Raw genomic sequence first — 23,334 nt, 5'->3', positions numbered from 1 at the left:
TAGGAGACGGATGCCAACTCTGTGAGCCCAAGATGATACTAGGGTGAATACTCTCGTGAATACCTGGGGTACTGTGGAAAGACCGAAACACAGTACTGTACCCTAAACTGGTAATGCTTCCGATTAAACATGAATCTCAGATACTTCCTGGAAGACGGGTGAATTGGGATCTGGAAGTATGCGTCCTTCAGATCTAGAGTGCACATGAAGTCCTGGGGTCTTATCGCTTGTCTGACTGTGTCGGCCGTCTCCATCCTAAAAGGTGTCTGTTCAACAAACCTGTTCGGGGCCGAGAGGTCAATGACTGGTCTCCAGCCTCCAGATGCCTTTTTCACAAGAAAGAGTCGACTGTAGAAGCCTGGGGACCAGTCGAGGACATCCTGAAGAGCGTCCTTCTCCAACATGGACTGGACTTCGGCCCTGAGGGCAAACTCCTGTGCGGATCCCTTCCCATAGGAGTTCGATGGAATTGGCACTCGAGTCAGTGGAGGGAAAGAGCGCGTGAACAGGATACGATACCCTAAACGAATCACCTCGACCGTCCAGGGTTCGGCCCCGTGGTGAAGCCACCTCTGCCAGCAGCTTTGCAGGCATCCCCCACAGGTGGGCAAATGGGAGGATTGCTGGTCTCATTGGGACCGGCCTCGGCCAGATCCCTTCTTACCCTTTCCTCCAGGAAAGGACTTTTTGCTGTGAAAGGCCTGCTTTGCTCCCTTTTTACCCTGCTGTTTTGGGTCTCTAACTCTTTTCGGCTGCGGGTTTTGCTGTGCTTTCCGCTGTGGCTGAGAGGGGTAAGGTCTAGCCGTTAAGGCCTTTTGGATGAGGGAGTCCTGACTGGACTTCCTCCATCTCTCTGCCACCCGCTCGACATCCTCGGGATGGAACAAAAAATTGCCCTCGAATGGAGCATTTCTCAGTCTCGCTACTTCGGCCTGAGGGAAATGTCTATGGAACTTGCCTATGATGGCATCTCTCCTCTAAAGGATAGTGTTGGCCCAAAGGTTCACTACCTGATGGGAGAGGAACTCGATGGCCCGAGTGCCAGACAATAGGAAAGTCTCCAAAGACTTCCTGGAGGACTCCTGAGATAGGTCCTTAGACCGCATCAGTTGTCCTAAGGATCCTAACCAGAAATCCAGCCACGAAGTAGCCTGCATGGCGTACTTCGCCACCTCCTGGTTTAGGACTTCAGAGGCCGAAAAGGAGACTGGAAGTCCCGTAAGTTTCTCGAAGGCGGTGGCCTTCGAGAGTGCCTCTATAGAGTGGTCGAGAGGCAACGTTGGAAGAGATTCCCCAAGGATCTCGTAGTACCTCCTTTGAAACACATACGGAGGAGGTAGGAGCTTGGAGGACGAGTTGGAGCGGAGAGAAGAGGTGGACCCAGTTGCCTGGGACACTGCCTTCTGTTTGGCACTCTTCAACGCCTTTGACCAGGCCAAAGCTGCACTGGTCCTATGAGGTTTTTGAGTGCCATAGAACTGGTCAAAGACCATTTCTTTTCCATCTAGAGGGGCTGCCAATGGATCTGGGAGTCCATTGATGGAACGGATGCAGGCTAGGACCTGCCAGAAGGCGTGTTCTGACTCCTTCCTCTTATCCTCCATAAGCTTAGGGCTAGCGGCTGCTGGCAGAGAGTCGTCCTCATGATCGCTCTGCCCTTCCACGTCCGAGCTCTCATCCATAGGAGCCCGGAATGGGTTGAAGTCATCAACTGGATAAACTGGGGATAGGGAGACTGCCGAGGAGGTGCTCGCTTCCGGCTGCCTGGGAGGCAGTGAGGAAGGAAGCCTGGCCGAGGATTTGGGGATGGTGAACAAATCCTTCGGTTCCCTCCCACGAGGCCGCAGGTCCTCTGTCCCCAAGGGCTTAGAGGACTCCGTCGGCTTACAGGTGGAATGTAAGTCCGTTGCCGTAAGGGGTGAGTCCCATCCGGTCGCAGGTCGTGCCTCCTTAGACACTATCTCGACCGATAAAGGACGGAAGGAGTCTCCATAGGAAGTAACCCTATCCTCCTTGGGGGGTGAAAGACGAATCCTTTTCCTTTTCCCTTTTGGCTTGGCTTGTGGCATCTTAAACTGCAGGGGGCTACCCTGAGGTTCATGCCTAATCTCCTCCAGAGGTCTTTTGCGAGGGGATGACGGTCTCCCCTTGCCAGAAGGACCTGCCTGTGCGGGATCTCCCGAACTCCTCCTAGGATCGGAGGGAGAAGAGGACCCTGGGAAGAGAGGAGGCGATAAGGGGATCCTAGGTGTGTAACCTAAGGACAGGGAGTGGGGAACGACTTCTTTCATAGCTTGGCGCATTACATTGAATAAGGTGCTAAGCCACGGGGGTTTACGGGCTCCTGAGGAACTAAGGGGGAGGTACTTAGGAAAGAACTGCTCCCTGGGTTTAGGAACCTGGGCAGGTTTCCTAACCCTCTTGTCTGATGGAGGCTTCCCTACAGGCAAGATCAACACAGGCCTACCCTTAGGGATAGGGTCAGGGCTCGGTCGCGCAGGCGACTGTTGTCTCTGTTGAGGCCTAAGGGGCTCGAGAGACTGATTGTGAGCACCAAGATGGTCGTGCGTTCTTGCGCCGAACTGTTGGTAGGTGGAAGGGTGCCCGTGCGCGCGCCGTTCCTGTCGAGGCGCGCATGAGGTTGCTTGCACGCATGGTGAGCAACAGGATGTTGGCGCGCATGATGAGCAACAGGATGTTTGTGCATATGGCGTGCCATAGGATGAACCCGCGCACCATGTTCGCCATTTTGTTTGCGCACGCCAAGACGGTCGTGCGCGCCGACTTGGTCGTGCACGCGAGAGCTCTCAAGTTGGTGAGAGAACTCACTGCTACGCTCACCCGAAAGTTCACGATAGCTTGTGTTGTGTGAGCGCGAACAATCAACACAACGAGAGTTCGAAAACTCTCTGTCATGAAAAGAATGACTGGTCATGAGAACTTGAAAGTTCAGCGTGAACTGTGTTGCGCGAACCCGAAGGATCAATGCAACGAGAAACCGAAGTTTCTCTGTCACGATACACCGAAGTGTTAGCGCGACTAAAGTTACGAGAGCCCAAGGGTTCAGCGTAACTCAGGTTACGAGACCCTGAAGGGTCAATGTAACGAGGAACCGAGGTTCCTCTGTCACGAGATCCCGAAGGATCAACGTGACTGACGGTATGAGAACCCGGAGGTTCAACGTTACCGTTGTTACGAGAGCTCGAGGGTTCAGCGCGACGGAGACCCAAAGGACTCCTGCTGTCATGAGAACCCGTAGGATCAGCACGACAAGAGCCCGAAGGCTCACGATCACTCCAGCCCAAAGGGTGATCGTCACGAGACCCCAAAGGGTTAACGTGAGGAGAACCAGCAGGTTCAAAAAGACGTCTCCTCACAGCCCGAGGAGGAGAACGTCTGGGGTGGAGAGGGGTTACCCACCCCTCCACTCTACGAACCTCCGGAGAGGAACGTTCACAGACTCCGTCCGAGGGGGAGACTGATTAAGGTCTACAGATAATCCTTCCGCAGGGGAGGAGAGTTCACCCGAAGGAGAACTACGCTTATAACAAGGTTCTCTTTCTGCCCCTGGAGGAGAACCAAAAGCGTAAGGAGATTGCCGATGCACAGAGGCAATCTGCTCTTGCGAACGAGAGATATATTCCCCTGAAGGGGAAGCTTGCCTTGGAGAGAGGCCTGCCACCGCCCCTGGTGGGTTAGCTAACTCCTCGGCGTCGGAACCAGCCTCTCGGCCTGAGCGACGGGCAACAGTTCCTGCGCCCAGAAGAGGAGGATCGACCTCCGCAGAGGAAAGAGATGACCGGCTTCTCTCTGCTCCCCTTTCGAGGAGTTCGAGGAGAAATTCCTTCGTAGGGGGACCATCGACGTCCAGCGATGGCCATAAAGACACAAGGTTTGGAAAAGAACAGGCACTCCCTGGGGGAAGAGAAGGAGCCGACTCACTAGGGGAGCTGCCACCTTTGTCTATCCCACAGGGTTGACCTGGAGTCACAAGCCCTGCGCTACTGCTCGACCGTGCCCCGGAAGGGCTGGTCGAGGATTAGCTTCAGGCAGAGATTTGGGCGTAGAGGAAGCAGAAGCCCGCGATTTCTTCGATTTCGAGGAAGACCCCGAAAGCGAAGATTCACATTTAGACTTCTTCTTCTTACAAGCAAACCTCTTACACTGGGAGGCAGGCCACTCCCTACACTCGGAACAGGTGTTGTCCCGCGAACACTAAGTTCCCCGGCAAGCCGGGCATAAAAGGTGTGGGTCCGTCTCTACGGACGACATGAAGGTGCCGTAGCGGCGGCCTTAAATCCCTGGACATGTCCGCATAGCGGGACAATAACCAAACACACACCGATACTTACAAAAGAAAAAGGAAAAGTAATAAAGTCTAGGCAGTTTGTTTAACGGGAGAGAGAGACGGCACGTCCGCACTCTACCGAGCCAAAAGCAAAAGTTGTTACTCAACCGACAGGTGTGAGTGAGCAGGGTAGCTAGTCTACCCCAACCCCCTCCCGCTAACTAGTGGATGGGGTAATTATCCCTCACTAAAATTGTCTTGGCTGGTTTTCAGCATTGCCGAAAGCAATACCCTATTACAGTGATGCCTCAGGATACGAAGGTAATCCGTTCAGGATACGGTTTCGTATCCTGATTTTTTCGTATCCTGAGTCGCGTTTTACGTGTAAATAGCCTAATCCGTTCCAAGCCTTACAAAAAGTCACCTTTTCTTTCATAAACACGCTAAACTGTAGTAATAAACATGCAATGCAGCCATTTCTATCATTCAATAATTAACCCAACCATTAAAAACAGCCTAATCCATTCCAGAAACCACCATGAGATTATTCAATAATGTAGTTATAGCCTAGTTATCCCCTCCAAGCCCTAAGAAAACGGTCCATTTTCTTTACTACTGTATAAAACTTACGGTACTGTATGTAAAGCATTTGGATCAGTGAAGGTGTATTGTTACCTGTACACCTAAATTAAGGGTTGATACCCTGAAAAAAAAAGGTACTGTACTGTACTCTCGGCGACGAGTTGGGATCTCGTAAGCTTTTCGTATCCTGAAAATTTTTTCGTATACTGGGGCATAAAAATCTTTGTATCGCTTTTCGTATCCTGAATTTTTCGTAAGCAGAAACTTTCGTATCCAGAGGTATCACTGTAATAGCGAACGTTTGTATCTGTGTTGGAACAAATTGAATTTGAGTCCCTTGATTATTATTACCCAGCGACTGATTTATAAGAGATAAACGAATGTACAAGTAATGATTTACTGATATATGCTGATTAAAATCGGGTAATTCAATACAAAAGCTCCGAGCAAGTTATCAAATTTAAGTAATTTCACTAAAAAGAGGGAACTCCGAGGTTTAGTTTGATTTGTAAATCTATGTGGCGCTAGGTCTAGAAGTGTTTTACAAATAAAAATTAAATTTGACACACCTGAAAAAAAATGTCCCTCGACTTCATAACTGTCTGAAATTCCTCTTCAGACTGAGCTCACGTTTATTTGTTTGTATGTTAAAAATGACCAATTCGTAGGTACTGTAATTTGTATTTTTCCTTACTAAACAAACCTTAGCTATTCAATATGGGTAATTACTTTCGGCGTAGCTGAAATGACGAGCCATTAAAATTTTAATGAGGGTTTACTACCCCATCGCTAGTTAGTGGGGGGGTAGGGAGGGTAGCTTGCTAACCCTCCCCCTCACACACACCTGTGCTGAGCTCACTTTGCTTAGAGGTAGGACTTCACGGGGGATAGGACTGGCAGGCAAGTTTGATTAAATAGCTAAGGTGCTGCTCTGAAAAGGTACCTTCCTGCTTGTTGATGTAAGCCACTACTGTGGTGTTGTCGCTCATCACCACCACAGAGTGACCCGCCAGGTATCGTTGGAACTGTTGAAGGGCCAGGAATACGGCCTTCATTTCTAGCAGATTTATATGGAGGCACTTTTCTGATTCTGACCACAGGCATGAGGTCCTGTGGTGCAGAACATGGGCCCCCCACCCTTTCTTTGAAGCGTCCGAAAACAGCATCAACTCCGGGGGGAGGACGAGAAGATCCACTCCCTTTCGTAGGTTCTCGTCTGTCACCCACCACTGAAGATCCGTCCGTTCCGCAGGACCCATCGGGATCATGACGTCCGGGGAATCGTTTCCTTGATTCGACCGGGACTTGAGTCACCATTGCAGAGATCTCATTCTGAGGCAACCGTTGGGAACTAGACAGGCCAGGGATAAGAGGTGACCGAGGAGACATAACCACGATTGGGCTGGGAGTTCTTCTCGTCTGAGGAAAGGACTCGCGATCCTTCTCAGCCTTGCTATCCTGTCGTCTGATGGGAAGGCTTTGTGGAGATTGGTGTCTATTATCATGCCTAGATATACCAGTCTTTGAGTAGGGAGCAGAGAAGACTTCTCAAGATTTACCAGGATCCCCAGATCTTGGCAAAGTCCCAGAAGTTTGTCTCGGTGTCGAAGAAGGGCTGACTCCAAGTCTGCTAGGATCAGCCAGTCGTCCAGATAACGGAGGAGACGGATGCCGATCCTGTGTGCCCACGATGATATCAGGGTGAACACTCTGGTGAAAACCTGAGGTGCTGTGGAGAGACCGAAATACAGCACCTTGAACTGGTACACAGTATCTTGTTGTCTAGGCAGAATCTTAAGTATTTCCTTGAAGACGGATGGACTGGGATCTGAAAATACGCGTCCTTCAGATCCAGTGTACACATGAAGTCTTGCGGTCTCACTGCAAGTCCGACCGTGTTTGCCGTCCCCATGCTGAACGGGGTCTGCTTGACAAACCTGTTCAGAGCTGAGAGGTCGATAACTGGTCTCCAGCCTCCAGACGCCTTCTTTACAAGAAAAAGTCGACTGAAGAATCCTGGGGACCCATCGATGACCTCTTGGAGAGCGCCCTTCTTCAACATGGTCTCGACTTCTGCCCGAAGAGCTTGCCCCTTGCCGATCCCATGGCAAGGGAGCTCAACGACACTGGATTCGCTGTCACGGGAGGTAGAGATGTTATGAACGGTACGCGATATCCTTGACTAATTACGGAAATCGTCCAGGAATCGGCCCCGAGTTGCTGCCACCTGCTTGCGCAACTTTGTAGGCATCCCCCCACTGGTGGACATGCAGGGGGACTGCCAATCCTAGCATTTGCGGCCTCGGCCACTCCCTCTAGGATTTTTCCCTCCCCTGGAGGACTTTTTGCCTTTTTTGTCCTTGACAGGAAAGGGCTTTGACACCGTTGTCTTCGCTGTCGTTGCCGGTTTCGTAGTCTTGGTAGGGCGTGGTTGCTGGGGTGCTGGAGGTTTATAGGGCTTAAATATTAAAGCCCTATGTAGGAGAGAGTTCTGGTTGGACTTCCTCCACCTCTCAGCTGCCTGCTCCACGTCCTTAGGCTCAAACAGATTTCTCCCCAAGATGGAAGAATGTCTAAGCCTGCTGATCTCAGTGCTGGGGACTTTCTGGTGGAACCTCTCAGACACCGCATCTCGACGCTTCAAGATGGTATTAGCCCACAAGTTCGAGACTTGGTGGGCTAGAAACTCGATGGTACGAGTGCCTGAGAGTAGAAATGTCTCCATGGCCCTCCTGGTACTCTCCTTGGACAGGTCCTCAGATCGTAGCAAGATGCCCAGAGACCCTAGCCAAATGTCCAGCCCCGAAGTTGCCTGCATGGCACACCTCGCCACTTTCTCCTGGCTGAGGATCTCCATAGCCGAGATAGACACTTGCCGGGTGGAGTCTCTCTCAAGAGGGACTCCCCTGGTAAGCTCTTCCAAGGAATGGTGCAAAGAAAGAGCTAAACAAGTCTCCTCCAAGATGTCGAAGTACCTCCTCTGATGGACACGAGGAGGCGGGAGGAATTTGTTACCGGCGCTGGACCGGCTGGAGGCGGCAAGCTCGGAGAGCTAGCCCTCGACCTTATCCCTAGCACTCTTAACCCCTTGGGACCAAGGCAAAGCCGCACTGGCCCTAGAGGGTTTCAGAGTACCAAAGACTCGGTCCAGGACCGTGTCCTTGCCCTCACGAGGAGGAATCTCTGGGTCCGAGAACCCATTGAGATTCCTCATAAGGGTCAGAACCTGCCAGAACGCGTGTTCTGACTCCTGAAGCTCCCCTCCTGAAGGGCTGGCAGCGAAGTCTCCTGTCTCCGAAGGCTCTTCTCGGGGGGACTCGTGGACGTTCTCCGAGGGCTTGGCTGGCTCTGGTCTAATCCTTGAGGATGATTTCGGAATCGTCTTGGAGTTCTTCGACTCCCTCCTGGGAGGGATACAGGACTCCAGCAGTGATGGTGGGAGGCTCTTCTCCACCCCTACCCGAGAAGACTTCTCTGCGCGAGGTGGGGTTTCCCTCATTGGTGCGATGGGGAAACGCCTCACCTCACGGGACTCCCCTGAGGAGGGGAATTCTTCGTCCGAAGGGGAGGGAGAAAAAGTCTGGGGGGGGGTGAGGCCTTCCACAAAGACTTTCGAGGAGTCAACTTCGCCCTTGGAGAAGTTACCACGTCGGCTACTCCTCTCTACCTCTTCAGGGGAGTTGAAACTGCCACTGATTTGTGTCCTAGTTCAGAGAGAACAGGCTTAAAAGCCTGTACAACCGCTCTGACGAGGGACCCAAACCAGGGCTGCCGACTGACAGCTGCGCTGTCTGAAACTCCCACTGGAGGGAAGGGATCGTTCGATCCCTAGGAGGAGTTACCAAAGCAGGGTCGGCCTGAAAAGAAGAAGGCAAGTTCCTGGACCTATCCGGAGTTCTCCCTCCCTCCGGCGAGGGCGCTGTTCTGCGCTTGCGGGGGGGGGGGGGACGATGACGATGACCTAGCCGCGTGTCGTCCTGCAGCCTCGCGCGATGATGGAATTCTACCTAAATAGCGCTCGGGCGATTGCTCGCGGGCGCGAGTAGGCGATGGCGCGCGATGGCGGGCAGGCAAGCGCTGGCGCGTGGGCGAGCGCTGGCGCGTGGGCGAGCGATGGCGGGCAGGCGAGGGCGCGCGTGGGCAAGCGAGGGCGAGCGATGGCGCGCGTGGGCGATCGATGGCGCGCAGGGGCGCGTTCTGGTGACAGCAGCGGGCGCGCACCAAGCTGGATAAGCGCTCGCGCAAAGGCGATTGTTTGCGCGCGCACAGGATCACGCTGAGCCCGTGAAGGCGATAACGTTGGGCGCGCGGGCACGCATGAGGGCGCACATCCACAACAGCAACAGGCAGCCGCGCGATGGCGTGTAGGTGAAGGATGGCGTGTTCGCGAGCGCTGGTGAGCAGGGGAAGAGATTATCTTCCCCTTTGCGCCCAGATCCAAAGATCGTGGGCACGCAGGAGATCGTTGGCGCACAGGTGAGTGCTGGCGCGTAGGAGAACGCTGGCGCGCAGTGTCGCGCTGGTGGGCAGGAGAGCGTTGGCGCAAAGGTGAGCGCTGACGCGCAGGTTAGCGCTGGCGCGCAGGTGAGCGCTGGCAAGCAGGTGAGCTCTGGCGCGCAGGGCACAATTGCGCACTGGCGCGTAGGAGATCGATGGCAGGCAGGGGATACCTGGCGCGTAAGGGACTTAGTCTCAATGAGAGAAAGTCCCTTGTGCCCCGAAGGCGCGCCCACAGCGCATCAGCGGCCAGGAACGGCGACGGCAGGTCAGCAAGTCTGGCGGGTGGAAGGTTAGCATGTCCTTTGCAAGGACGACCTTCCACCGAAGGAGATCGCGAACGATCTGCGGAGAGGTCCAGGGATGTAGCTGGCAGGGTCGGTGATCGACGACGAGGTTCCTCTGCGGCGGACTGCGGGGATGACGAGCCGAAGAGGCGCCTCCTAACACCCTTGTGAGGCGAAGGAAGTCCTCTACGGCGAAGAGGAAGGCAGGCTTTGCGCCTTATACGCCCTCTGAGGGCCGTGGGTTCAGCAGGCTGACCAGCAGTCCTCCGAAGAGGAGTCTCTGTCAGTGAACTCCCCCAAGGGGGAGAACCACCTGCAGGAGAGACCGTTGGACTTAGTTCCTCCCTCGAAGAATGTTCAGAGGGGGGAACTAAGCCTTCAGCTACATCGGCAACATCAGGAGCAGAGGTTTGAAACAACTCATCAGAAGCCTCTGCCACAACAACGTCGACGATAGACAGAGGATCGACCTCTGTTAAAGTCGGCGATTGTTTGACAGCTGCTCCCAATTTGATCATGTCAAACAAGGCTTCCTTGGAGGGCGAACCCTGAAGCCCCAAGGAAACCCAAAGCTGCAACAAATCATGGTTAGTTACATTAACATGAGAATCAATATCCTCCCCCGGGGGAGGAGGAGGAGCTGCCTCGCTATGGGAGGCAACTCCCTCTCCCAAACCCCGAGATCGGTCAACAGAACTGCGGCCTACGCTACCACTCGACAGTTTCTCGGAAGAAACCGATGGAGTGGGAGCTTCGGAGGAGGTTTGGGGCATGGAAGAAGAGCCCTTGGGTTTTTCTCCTTTCAAAGAAATCTTCGAAGGAGAAATATCCCGCTTGGACTTCTTCCGGTGCCAGGAAAACCTCTCCCACTGGGAAGTAGACCACTCCCTACACTCACCACATACATTACTCTTATCACACCGTTGGCCCCTACAGTAAGGGCACAAGGTGTGTGGGTCAGTTTCGACCGCCGACATATAAGTTCCACAAGGGCGGTCAGGTAAACCGGGACACTTCCGCATCGCAGAGGCCAACTTCACAAACACTCTGTCAAAGAAAAAGCAAACAAAAGATCAGTTAAATGGCTGTCAGAGAAGGCGAGGGTGACAGCGGACACGTCCGTCTAGCACCCGAGCCGAGAGCAAAGTGAGCTCAGCACAGGTGTGTGAGGGGGGGTAGCAAGCTACCCTCCCTACCCCCCCGCTAACTAGCAGTGGGGTAGTAAACCCTCGTTAAAATTTTAATGGGTCGTCATTTCAGCTACGACGAAAGTAATTACCCATATTAAATAGCATGGTTTGTATTTCAGTTACGGAACAAACATAGATTATGTCATTATTACATCATCAACTGTATTTTACATAGCAAGACGTCACCCAAACGTCCCAGTTTTTAACCAATGATTATTATCCACATTTTAATTGGGACTAGCATTTTAACAAAAGTAGAATCACGTGACATGAATACCCAATCAGGTGACAGATTTAGTAGGAAACATGTTATTTTTATTAGTAAAATAAATTTTTGAATATACTTACCCGATAATCATGTAGCTGTCAACTCCGTTGCCCGACAGAATTCTATGGAGGGATACGCCAGCTATCACAATACTAGAAGGGGGTGTACTTACCAGCGCCACCTGTGGCCAGGTACTATAGTACTTCTTGTTGACACCTCCTCAATTTTTCCTCGGTCCACTGGTTCTCTATGGGGAGGAAGGGAGGGTCGATTAAATCATGATTATCGGGTAAGTATATTCAAAAATTTATTTTACTAATAAAAATAACATTTTTCAATATTAAACTTACCCGATAATCATGTAGCTGATTCACACCCAGGGGGGTGGGTGAAAACCAGTGTACAAGATTAAAGGATAGCTAAGTATCCCATATTTCATATAACAGTTATCTCAAATAACAATGAAATAATAAGTACCTGGTAAGGAAGTCGAATTGAACCGTTACTCTGCCTCTTTTTTAAGTTCGTCTTCCTTACTGAGCGCAGCGTTCCTCTTGGAGGCTGAATCAACTCAAAGGTGCTAAAGTATATAGGGTTGCAACCCCTACTAAAGGACCTCTACACAACCTCTAACCCAGGCGCTTCTCAAGAATGAATCGACCACCCGCCAAATCAAAAGGATGCGGAAGGCTTCTTAGCCTACCGTAACAACCATAAAAACAACAATAAAAGCATTCAAGAGAAAGGTTAAAAAAGGTTATGGGATTAAGGGAATGTAGTGGCTGAGCCCTCACCTACTACTGCACTCGCTGCTACGAATGGTCCCAGGGTGTAGCAGTTCTCGTAAAGAGACTGGACATCTCTAAGATAAAATGATGCAAACACTGACTTGCTCCTCCAATAGGTTGCATCCATTATGCTCTGCAGAGAACGGTTTTTATTAAAGGCCATCGAAGTAGCTACGGCTCTTACTTCGTGGGTCCTTACCTTCAGCAATGCAAGGTCTTCCTCCTTTAAGTGAGAATGGGCTTCTCTAATCAGAAGCCTTATATAATACGAAACCCCGTTCTTGGACATGGGCCTCGACGGTTTCTTGATGGCACACCATAAGGCTTCTGACTGTCCTCGAATAGGTTTAGACCTCTTAAGATAATACTTGAGAGCTCTGACAGGGCAAAGAACTCTCTCTAGTTCGTTACCTACCATGTTGGAGAGGCTAGGTATTTCAAACGATCTAGGCCAAGGACGTGAAGGAAGTTCGTTCTTTGCTAGGAATCCGAGCTGAAAAGAACATGTTGCAGATTCGGTCGTGAAACCAATGTTCTTGCTGAAGGCATGAACCTCACTGACTCTCTTAGCTGTTGCAAGGCAGACGAGAAAAAGAGTCTTGAGGGTAAGGTCCTTGAAGGAAGCTGACTGGAGAGGTTCGAACCTAGGTGACATAAGGAACCTTACTAGGTTCCAGCCTGGAGTGGATAGACGACGCTCTTTAGACGTCTCAAAAGACTTAAGGATGTCTTGAAGGTCCTTGTTGGAAGAAAGGTCCAAACCTCTGTGGCGGAGAACTGAAGCCAACATACTCCTATACCCTTTAATCGTAGGGGCTGAAAGGGATCTCTCATTCCTAAGATGTAAAAGGAAGTCAGCTATTTGGGTCACAGAGGTATTGGTAGAGGATATTGAATTGGCTCTACACCAGCTCCGGAAGACTTCCCACTTAGATTGGTAGACTCTACGAGTGGAAACCCTTCTTGCTCTGGCAATCGCACTGGCTGCCTCCTTCGAAAAGCCTCTAGCTCTAGCGAATCTTTCGACAGTCTGAAGGCAGTCAGCCGAAGAGCGTGGAGGTTTGGGTGCAACCTGTCTACGTGAGGTTGACGTAGAAGGTCCACTCTTAGAGGTAGAGTCCTGGGGATGTCGACTAGCCATTGAAGTACCTCTGTGAACCATTCTCTTGCAGGCCAAAGGGGAGCAACCAGCGTCAGCCGTGTCCCTTCGTGCGAGATGAATTTCTGCAGAACTTTGTTTATTATCTTGAACGGTGGGAATGCGTAAAGGTCGAGATGGGACCAGTTCAGTAGAAAAGCATCCACATGAACTGCTGCAGGGTCTGGAACTGGGGAACAGTACAGCGGAAGTCTCTTGGTTATGGAGGTGGCAAACAGATCTATGGTAGGTTGACCCCACAAGGTCCAAAGTCTGTTGCACACACTCTTGTGGAGGGTCCATTCCGTGGGGATGACCTGGTTCCTTCTGCTTAGGCGATCTGCTGAGACGTTCATATTGCCCTGAATGAACCTTGTGACCAAAGTGAGGTTTAGACCTCTTGACCAAATGAGGAGGTCCCTTGCGATCTCGTATAGGCTCCTCGAATGGGTCCCTCCTTGCTTGGAGATGTAAGCCAAGGCTGTGGTGTTGTCTGAGTTCACCTCCACCACTTTGCCTAGCAGGAGGGACTTGAAGTTCAGCAGGGCTAAATGAACTGCTAGTAGCTCCTTGCAGTTGATGTGGAGCATTCCCTGTTCCTCGTTCCACGTTCCCGAGCATTCCCGTCCGTTCAAGGTCGCACCCCAGCCCGAGTCCGATGCATCTGAGAAGAGATGAAGATTGGGGGTCTGAATAGCCAACGATAGGCCCTCCCTGAGAAGGAGATTGTTCTTCCACCACAAGAGAGTGGTCTTCATCTCTTGGGTGATTGGGATAGAGACTGCTTCGAGAGTCGAACCCTTGTCCCAATGAGCTGCAAGATGGAATTGAAGAGGGCGGAGGTGGAGTCTCCCTAGCTCGACGAACAGGGCCAGTGATGAAAGGGTCCCTGTGAGACTCATCCACTGTCTCACCGAGCAACTGCTCCTCTTCAGCATGCTCATGATGCACTCTAGGGCTTGGCTTATCCTGGGGGCCGATGGAAAAGCCCGAAAATCCTGACTCCGAATCTCCATTCCCAGGTACACAATGGATTGGGAGGGAATGAGCTGAGACTTTTCTATGTTGACTAACAGACCCAGTTCTCTGATTAAGTCCAAAGTCCAGTTGAGACTCTCCAGACAGCGACGACTCGTGGAGGCTCTCAACAGCCAGTCGTCTAAGTAGAGGGAGGCTCTGATGTCCGATAAGTGGAGGAATTTTGCTAAATTCCTCATCAGAAGAGTGAACACCATAGGAGCTGTGCTTAGGCCAAAACACAGGGCTTGGAATTGGTAGACAACCTTTCCAAAAACGAATCTCAGGAAAGGTTGGGAGTCTGGATGAATAGGAACGTGAAAGTAGGCATCTTTCAAGTCCAACGAGACCATCCAGTCCTCCTGCCTGACCGCTGCTAGGACCGACTTCGTCGTCTCCATCGTGAACGTCTGCTTGGTGACATACGCGTTGAGCGCGCTGACGTCCAGCACCGGTCTCCAACCTCCTGTCTTCTTGGCCACTAGAAAGAGACGGTTGTAGAAGCCCGGGGATTGATGGTCCCGGACTATAACCACTGCCTTCTTCTGCACAAGTAGCGATACCTCCTGGTGCAACGCTAGCCTCTTGTCCTCTTCTTTGTAGTTGGGAGAGAGGTTGATGGGAGATGTGGTCAGAGGTGGTTTGAGGCAGAATGGAATCCTGTAACCCTCCCTCAGCCAACTGACAGACTGGGCGTCTGCACCTCTCTTTTCCCAGGCTTGCCAGAAGCTCTTGAGTCTGGCTCCTACTGCTGTCTGGAGATGCGGAGAGTCAGTTTTTTCCTTTAGAGGCCTTGGAGCCTTTCCTAGACTTGCTCCTGGAAGAGTCTGGACGGGAGCTTCCTCGGCTGGGGGCTCTACCACGAAAGGGCGGTATGAACCTCGTAGCAGGGGTATCAGCCACTGGGGAGCGATAAGTCCTGGGGACTGAGGTAGCAACCTTAGACTTACGAGCCGATGAGGCTACAAGATCATGTGTGTCCTTTTGTATCAGGGCAGCAGACAAGTCCTTAACCAGCTCTTCGGGGAAGAGGAACTTCGAGAGCGGAGCGAAAAGGAGTTGTGACCTTTGACAAGGTGTAATGCTGGAGGAAAGGAAGGTACACAGCTGTTCCCTTTTCTTCAGAACCCCTGATACAAACATCGACGCAAGCTCACCAGATCCATCTCTAATGGCCTTATCCATGCAGGACATTAATAGCATGGCAGAATCCTTGTCCGCAGGGGAGGTCTTCTTGCTGAGGGCTCCCAGGCACCAGTCTAGAAAGTTGAACATCTCAAATGCTCTAAATACGCCCTTCAGTAAGTGATCCAGGTCTGAGAAGGTCCAGCAAACCTTAGAGCGCCTCATTGCAGTTCTCCGAGGCGAGTCTACCAGACTTGAGAAGTCAGCCTGGGCAGAGGCAGGTACTCCCAAGCCTGGTGCCTCTCCTGTGGCATACCAAACGCTCGCTTTCGAAGTGAGCTTAGTCGGAGGAAACATGAAAGAAGTTTTGCCAAGGTGTTGCTTAGTCTGCAGCCACTCCCCTAAGATCCTTAACGCTCTCTTAGAGGACCTTGCTAGGACTAGCTTAGTATAGGTGGACTTAGCTGGCTGTATGCCCAGCGAAAACTCAGATGGTGGAGAGCGGGGAATAGCAGAGACAAAGTGGTCTGGGTAAACCTCCCTAAGCAGAGCCAAGACCTTACGAAAGTCAATAGACTGCGGAGAAGGCTTGGATTCATCCACGTCTGACGAGGGATCCAGGTGTGCCGCCTCATCATCAGACGCCTCATCACCAGAGTGTAGCGGAGAGATCGGACAAGTATGCTGAACAGCAGAGGCAGAACGAGTAGGAACAACAATATTAGAGGTTTCCTCTTCAAGAATCTGTTGAGGGAAAACCTGAGGCTCAGACTGCAAAGGCTGAACAAAAGACGAAGCAGAAGGAAGGCGCATGGGTGGAGGAGGCTGACTCCTGGCATGAGTGGCTGAACCCAAGAGTTGCGCTTGCTGAGCAGTTGGCGGAAGCGGAGTAGCAAGTTCCTGTTCCTGCGGTGTGAGCGGAGCGTGATGAGGTAGAGGCTGCGCAGAACGTGGTAAATGTCTCGCAAGCTGAGGCTCCTGAGGCGCAAGGCTAAGGAGTGTTGGTGCTTGCCTTGTGGAGGGTTGAGCTCGCTGCAGCGAGAGCTGAGGAGACTGACTCATGGATGGGAGAGGTTGTTGTACCTCAACCGAGTGTTGCAACACTGGTGGAGCAGCAAGTGGAAGCGGAGGAAGAGAGGTATAATCCTCCTGATCCCATTGTAGAGGTTGCCTTAAGGAAGGCGGAGGCTGTACACCACTGGGAACAGCAAACACAGAACGTGGCTCAACATCGTACGCCTGGCAGGTGGTACTGCGATCAGGCGGAGCGAGCGCAGGCGGAGCGAGCGCAGGCGGAGAGAGTGCAGGCGGAGGCGGAGGCGCAACATTCTCAGCCCGACACTCACGCATCAAGTCCGAAAGCTGTGCTTGCATGGACTGTAGTAGAGTCCACTTGGGGTCGGCAGAAACTACAGTAGGCTGAGGTAAAGCCTTAACAGTAGAGCTCTGTTGTGGCAGAACCTTACTCCTCTTGGGCGGAGTGCAGTCGACTGAAGACTGCGGCGAGTCAGAGCTGAGCCAATGACTGCAGCCCGGCTGAGCACTCGCGGACAGGACTCTGCGTTTAAGTGGTCTCGAGACCTGAGTCCAACGTTTCTTCCCTGACAGTTGATCAGCGGACGAGAAAAAGACGGGCTCAATCGTCTGCAGGTGGGAGTGACGGTCTTTTGAAGACACGCCCGCAACCACCGAGGATACTTCTGTGCGCCGATCAAGGCCTGCCGAACCCTTATGCCCTTCGACATTGCTTCTCCCCTGGGCTTGGGAGCTTGCAAAAGGTCCCGGACTGGGAGGACGACTGGCTCGCACAGAAGTATCCTCACGCACCACACTGACACTGACACTAGCACTTGGCACTGCACTGACACTAGCACTCGTCACAGCACTGGCACTAATTCCACCCACTGCACTCTTGACCTTAAGTTCCTTGACTTCGGCCATAAGAGACTTATGATCACTTACCACTGACTCTACTTTATCGCCTAAGGCCTGAATAGCACGCAAAACAACAGACATATCAGGCGGAGGGCAAATAGTAGGTTCGGGGGTAGCCACTACAGGGGTAGGAAAAGGTAGGGGATCATGAGGTGAGGAAAAAAGTGAAGAGTGAGAAGAACTCCTCCTAACTCTACCTCTCTCTAACTTAGTTGAATATTTCAAAAGACGGACAAATTCAAGTTCCGAAAGTCCGGCGCATTCCTCACATCGATTTTCTAACTGACAGGGCCTGTCCCTACAGTCAGAACAAGCGGTGTGAGGATCTACCGAGGCCTTCGGAATACGCCTATTACAAGACCTACATCGTCTATGGGAGGGGGCTTGCGAAATGTCAGACATCTTGAATCCAAAGAGTTAGCCAAGGGGGGTTCCAAAATCAAGCAAAAGATCGTTAACCGTTAATCAGGACTATATAAAAGCTATCTAGCTAATATAAGAAGGTTTCCAGTAAAGCGACAGCCGAAATCTGAGAGAATACTTCACCAATTAGCCGTGAAAATACTCGAAGATCATAAGCGTATCCCAGAACGTCTTGCCGGAAGCACGACAGAGGAAAAATTGAGGAGGTGTCAACAAGAAGTACTATAGTACCTGGCCACAGGTGGCGCTGGTAAGTACACCCCCTTCTAGTATTGTGATAGCTGGCGTATCCCTCCATAGAATTCTGTCGGGCAACGGAGTTGACAGCTACATGATTATCGGGTAAGTTTAATATTGAAAATAACACTTTTCGAAACTTTCCACACAATTTCCACAGCTAATTTTTCAGTCTTTTGAGAGCCATGGAAGCGTGTGAACCTTCAACTTCTGGCGCAGTTTCTCATTTACCATCTACTTTAACATCAATTTCAGTGGATTTCCTTGCAAATTCTTGTCTCAATTGTTATTCAAATTATAAAGATTTTGTTTTGCATTATTGTGGTAACATCGAAATAATAATAAAGTACTGCCAAGATCACCATGTTGTTAAAAGTGAAAGTGACCATATTTGCCCCTCTAAGTGCCGACTTGATATTAACAAAAAAACATTTCGGTGTGACACGAGGCATGTTGTATCGAAAACCAAGAAGAGTGAATAAAAAAGGTGTAGCTTTTACGTATCCATTTTTTGGGAACTTGGTTTGAAAAGTCTCATATTGGATCATAGGCTCCATGTATCCTTAAAGATGGCAACTCACCTTTACCTTCCAACCTAAGTAAACACCGTACACAAAGGGTTTTAGGCTGTCTTATATTTAGTGGGGGGGGGGGATCGCACCCCCCCCCCACCGCTAGTTAAGGATACGGCTATTAGATTGGGTTAGGCTAGGTTAGGTTATGTGGTTTGTTTAGGTTAGCTAGTGGCCTTATTTATTGCTAATTCTACATGTGTCATTATTCGTATGTTAAAATGGATTCTTTAATTCATTTCCCAACCAAAAACCCGGGTTTCCCACTGGGGGTCCCCCAAGATTGGAAATAGAGTAAAAATACTGTTCCTCCTGAGCTTTACATAAAGCACTCAGTAATTCATTAGAAAAAAAAAATCAATATTATTAGTGGCGAAGCTATTGTATAGAATCACCTAAAACCAAATCGTTTAGTGAAAAGTGTTAATGTAAATTAGAAGGTTTCATTGTATATTAATACATCTCAATGTATCCTAGTATTCCAACTACTTTTTCTTATAGGAAAAATTACGCTCCCTTCGAAAATAACACTCGTTCCCGTCGCAAATGAATAGTTACAGAAATATATATACATCTATATCCGCCGATAATGGGGGACCCCCAGTGGGAACTCGGGGTTTTGGGTGGGGAAAACATACTGGGGAATCGATATATAACCGTAATTCAGTCCTTTTCTTCTCTATACATTTCTTTCTGGTATTTATTATAACCGTAGAAAAAGACAAATCAGTATACCTGGATATATTTGGGAGGAGCCGTTTCAAAGGTTATTTCTTGTAGTAGTACAGTAACCAGTGCTGCCATCGCCTGATGTAGATTAAATGTTAGCATTCCATACCTGATGTAGATCAAATGTTAGCGTTTCATGCTAACATTAGCACCCATTTGTTCGTTTGTTCGTTCGCCCCACCTTCCGTCCTTCGTTTCTCTCCATTATTACTCTTTTTATTACCGTATTATTTTCTCATTTTATATTCCCATTCAATATAATTTATCATACATTCCATTTTACCTTCCTATATTGGGTTTATGTGTTTTGTTAATTCCTTTCCCATTTGTACATACGTTCGTTTCATCAGTTTCCGATCTGCGCATATATCCCCCCGCCCCCTGCGCAGGAGTTTCCTCTCCCCCTTTTACTCTTTTTATTAGTGTTATTTTTTCATTTTTTATTCCCATTCAATATTATTCCATTTTACCTTCCTATATTGGTTTTATTTGTTGGGTTATTTCTTTATCCCTTCCCGGTTTCACATAAATTCTTACCCTGGGCTAGTTTTTTTATCCTGTTAATTCTCGGTATGATCTCCTCATTTTATATTCCCATTCACTATTATTTAACGTTCATTGCATTTTATCTTCCTATATTGTTTGTAATTATTTTTGTTGGTTAGTTCCTTTTCCCTGTCTTATAAAACTTTTCTTTCGTCTTGTTTCCGTATTTAGTTCATACATGTTTTCTCTTTTGTTCGTTGTTTTTCCCTTAACCAATCATCTCTCTAGGCCTATTGAGATATCTCCCTACCCCCCCATTCGTTTATCTCTGTATGCGCTGGTTTCCGACCCATTGTTCCCCTGCCTTTCCCGTTTTAACCTTTGACCTAGTTACTCGTCCTTCGTTACTAGTGCGTTTTTTTTTCCGTATTTTGAGATGGAACATATAGAAACTTGTACCGGTTGCAGCATTCCGTATCTAAAAGCAGTTGCTCAATTCCATGGTGATTTTGGTGATAATTCAGGTTATGTTGATCATTTTCTTAAATCTCACAATGTTATCCCTCAAAGTTTAAACTGCCCCAAGTGTCATTCGCTTTTATCTTATAGGGCAGACATTCACGGGTTTTATTGCTCTACTGTAACCACCATCCGTAAAACTAAGAAGAAACGTCGTTGTGGGTATACTGTTTCGGCCTATAAAGGTACTTTTTTGGACCAAAGTCGGCTACCCCCATGGAAGATAATATTATGTGCGAACCAGTTTTTGCATAAACATTCGGACCATGAGACCCTCATGGAAGGTATAGACATATCTTCAAAGACTAGTGTGGATTGGAGAAGTTTCTGTTCGGAGGTTACCGAATACTTCTTCGATAACCAAGAGGCGATTGGTGGTGATGGAGTTACTGTTGAAATAGACGAAACTCATTTTGGTAAATGTAAATACAACCGTGGTAGACCGTTAAGTGCCATATGGGTCTTTGGGGGTATTGAACGTGTGACCAAGAAATTTTTCATTATCCCTTTAGTTCCCCCCCTTTCTACTAAACGAGATGCTGCTACTCTAATTCCCCTCATCCAGAAGTATATTAAACGTGGTAGTATTATTATCAGTGATAAGTGGGCTGCATACAACTCTTTATCGGAAATTGGTTACGTTCATAAGTCCATTAATCATTCGGAGAATTTCGTTGACCCCCTAGACCCAAGCATCCATACTCAAAATATAGAACGTCTCTGGAGAGAAGTGAAGGAGTGGGTTCAGAGGCCTGGAATCATTCCTGGACATTTCAAGCAATATTTTTCCAGGTTCTTTTTCACCCACTACTATCCCCGTCATTCGTTGCTGCACCACTTTTTCATTACTGCCAGTCGCCTCTACCCTCCTTTACAACATCAGCCAATCGACCCCCCCTACCCTCAAGACCCCGATGACCCCCAACCATCCACATCCCAGTCATAGAAGTTAATCCGTCATCCTCTTCCTTCCGAGTCCACCAAGTTTCGACGTTTCCTTCATAAAAGTAAGTCATTCCTCAATAGTCATTATTCGTGTTTTGTGACCGGGGTACTTCTAGGCAAGGTTAGGTGGGTTTGTTAGGTTCTGTGGCCTTTCTGTACTTTTTATATATTTCGTACCAGTTATATGGAGAAATTATTGAATATATCTGAGGAGATATTTAGCAGTTCTAGCTCTAGTAATGCCATCGTGTCGTTGGTAGTTCTGTGTACCATTCGTCTCCGTTGGTAGTACTGTGTATCAAGGTAAGTCATTCCCTCATTCTTATTATATATGTTTTGTGACCGGGGTACTTCTAGGCAAGGTTAGGTGGGTTTGTTAGGTTCTGTGGCCTTTCTGTACTTTTTATATATTTCGTACCAGTTATATGGAGAAATTATTGAATATATCTGAGGAGATATTTAGCAGTTCTAGCTCTAGTAATGCCATCGTGTCGTTGGTAGTTCTGTGTACCATTCGTCTCCGTTGGTAGTACTGTGTATCAAGGTAAGTCATTCCCTCATTCTTATTATATATGTTTTGTGACCGGGGTACTTCTAGGCAAGGTTAGGTGGGTTTGTTAGGTTCTGTGGCCTTTCTGTACTTTTTATATATTTCGTACCAGTTATATGGAGAAATTATTGAATATAGCTGAGGAGATATTTAGCAGTTCTAGCTCTAGTAATGCCACCGTGTCGTTGGTAGTTCTGTGTACCATTCGTCTCCGTTGGTAGTACTGTGTATCAAGGTAAGTCATTCCCTCATTCTTATTATATATGTTTTGTGACCGGGGTACTTCTAGGCAAGGTTAGGTGGGTTTGTTAGGTTCTGTGGCCTTTTGGTACTCTTTATTTATTGTGTAATATTTTTATGGTAGTATTATTTAGTTTACGTATGGAAAAATTTATTTCTACCTCTAGTAATGACATCGTGCCGTTGGTAACCCTGTGTACCATTCGGCACCGTTGGTAGTCCTGCCAAACATTGGTAACGTTGCTTATGTTATCGTCCCCGTCATCTGTTGTTTATATATTTTAACTCAGTATATGTGTTAATATTTATATGGTTCATTTGTATTGTATTTCATTGTGTGATTTCGTACAGGAAATATATGATTTCTTATAGTAGATATCGTGGTTTAACTGGTTTTCTCATTCATTTCATCCGTAATAACATCACAACCAATTCGTCAACTTATAACTAACCGAATTGGTTGATCTGTTTGTTTGCGATTGAAATGGATATCAAAACCTGTTAAATCTCGTTATTTGCTATAGGAAATCATATATTTCTTGTGCGTAGTCACTAGATGTAATAATATACAAAATTACCAATTAGAACCAAATAAATGGGCCGTAACCAGATAAGGTTAAAAATAGTTATGAAGCGTTTATATAACATGAAAAATACGGGTCTCGGATAGTGGGATGTACATATGATAGCGGCCACTTGTATGTTTGATTACGGCTAACTTAGAATACGAAAGTGGAAGGGGGGTCGCAGGGGGCGTTAGGTAAGGACACGGTTTGTAGGTTAAGTCGGGGGGGGGGGAGTTTAGCTTAGTTGATGTCCCCTTTTAATCCACATGGGAGGAACTGGCCGCTGATATACAAAGGCTCCCGGATAGTTATCCAAAAAAGAAAAAAGTCATACAAAGTACCTAAACACCTCGTCTCCAAAATTATTGGTGGAGGAGTTTTGCACAAATATAGATTATATATTGGTCAAAACAGAAAGGTCAGGCTTTATCTGCTGGTCAAAACAGAAAGGTCAGGCTTTATCTGCTGGTTAAAACAGAAAGGTCAGGCTTTATCCCAATCCCTCTAGTAAATATATCCCAAAGCTATGGAGTCTCAGCAAGTTAAGCAAGACTGAACAGAAAAATATCTAAAGTAATATGCAAGATGTCAAACCTTAAAATTCACTTTTGGATCCTCTTGTGTCAGTCCAGTATTGTCTTGGCATTGGTTGTAGTCTTTGTAACGGCGACCCCGTAAGGTTTCTGTGTTTAAGTTTTACTTTTTCCAATGTTGTTTTGAAGTTCGTTTAATGTTTCTTTTCTGGTTTTCAATAATTTGTATAGGACATTTCTATATTTAAATATGTTTTCGTTCTTCTTTATCTCAAACAGAAGCAGGCTTTTTATCATGTCTTCTTTCTTTTCTGTCTGTGGTATCATCAATTAAATGCATCCATTTCGTAAGATATTAAGTTTTTTTTTTTTCATTTTTGTAGTCTAATAAGATATAGGCCTACATCAAAGTCTCCTCT

At 48.5% G+C, this 23,334-nt stretch overlaps 1 protein-coding gene across 4 annotated transcripts in view; it reads right to left on the bottom strand.

The window, feature by feature from the left end:
* LOC137654278 (probable methyltransferase-like protein 25) overlaps positions 1-23,133 on the bottom strand; it is a 167,891-nt gene extending 144,758 nt beyond the window's left edge. Inside the window, exon 1 of one of the 4 annotated variants that reach the window (XM_068387904.1) lies at positions 22,977-23,133. Coding sequence is in view for 1 of the 4 variants with exons in the window: in XM_068387903.1 (XP_068244004.1) it covers positions 22,989-23,028 (40 nt within the window). In the remaining 3 variants the exon portion in view is untranslated. Of the gene's footprint in view, positions 1-5,439; positions 5,516-22,723; positions 22,841-22,976 lie in introns of those variants that run through there. The other 3 variants (XM_068387903.1, XM_068387905.1, XM_068387906.1) reach the window with 3 other exon arrangements.
* Positions 23,134-23,334: the final 201 nt, after the last annotated feature.

This window comes from Palaemon carinicauda, chromosome 15 (assembly GCF_036898095.1).
Source record: "Palaemon carinicauda isolate YSFRI2023 chromosome 15, ASM3689809v2, whole genome shotgun sequence".
Lineage (NCBI taxonomy): Eukaryota > Metazoa > Arthropoda > Malacostraca > Decapoda > Palaemonidae > Palaemon > Palaemon carinicauda.
Note: the sequence above shows the minus strand (reverse complement) of the source record. Positions and strands in the feature narration are given on the sequence as shown.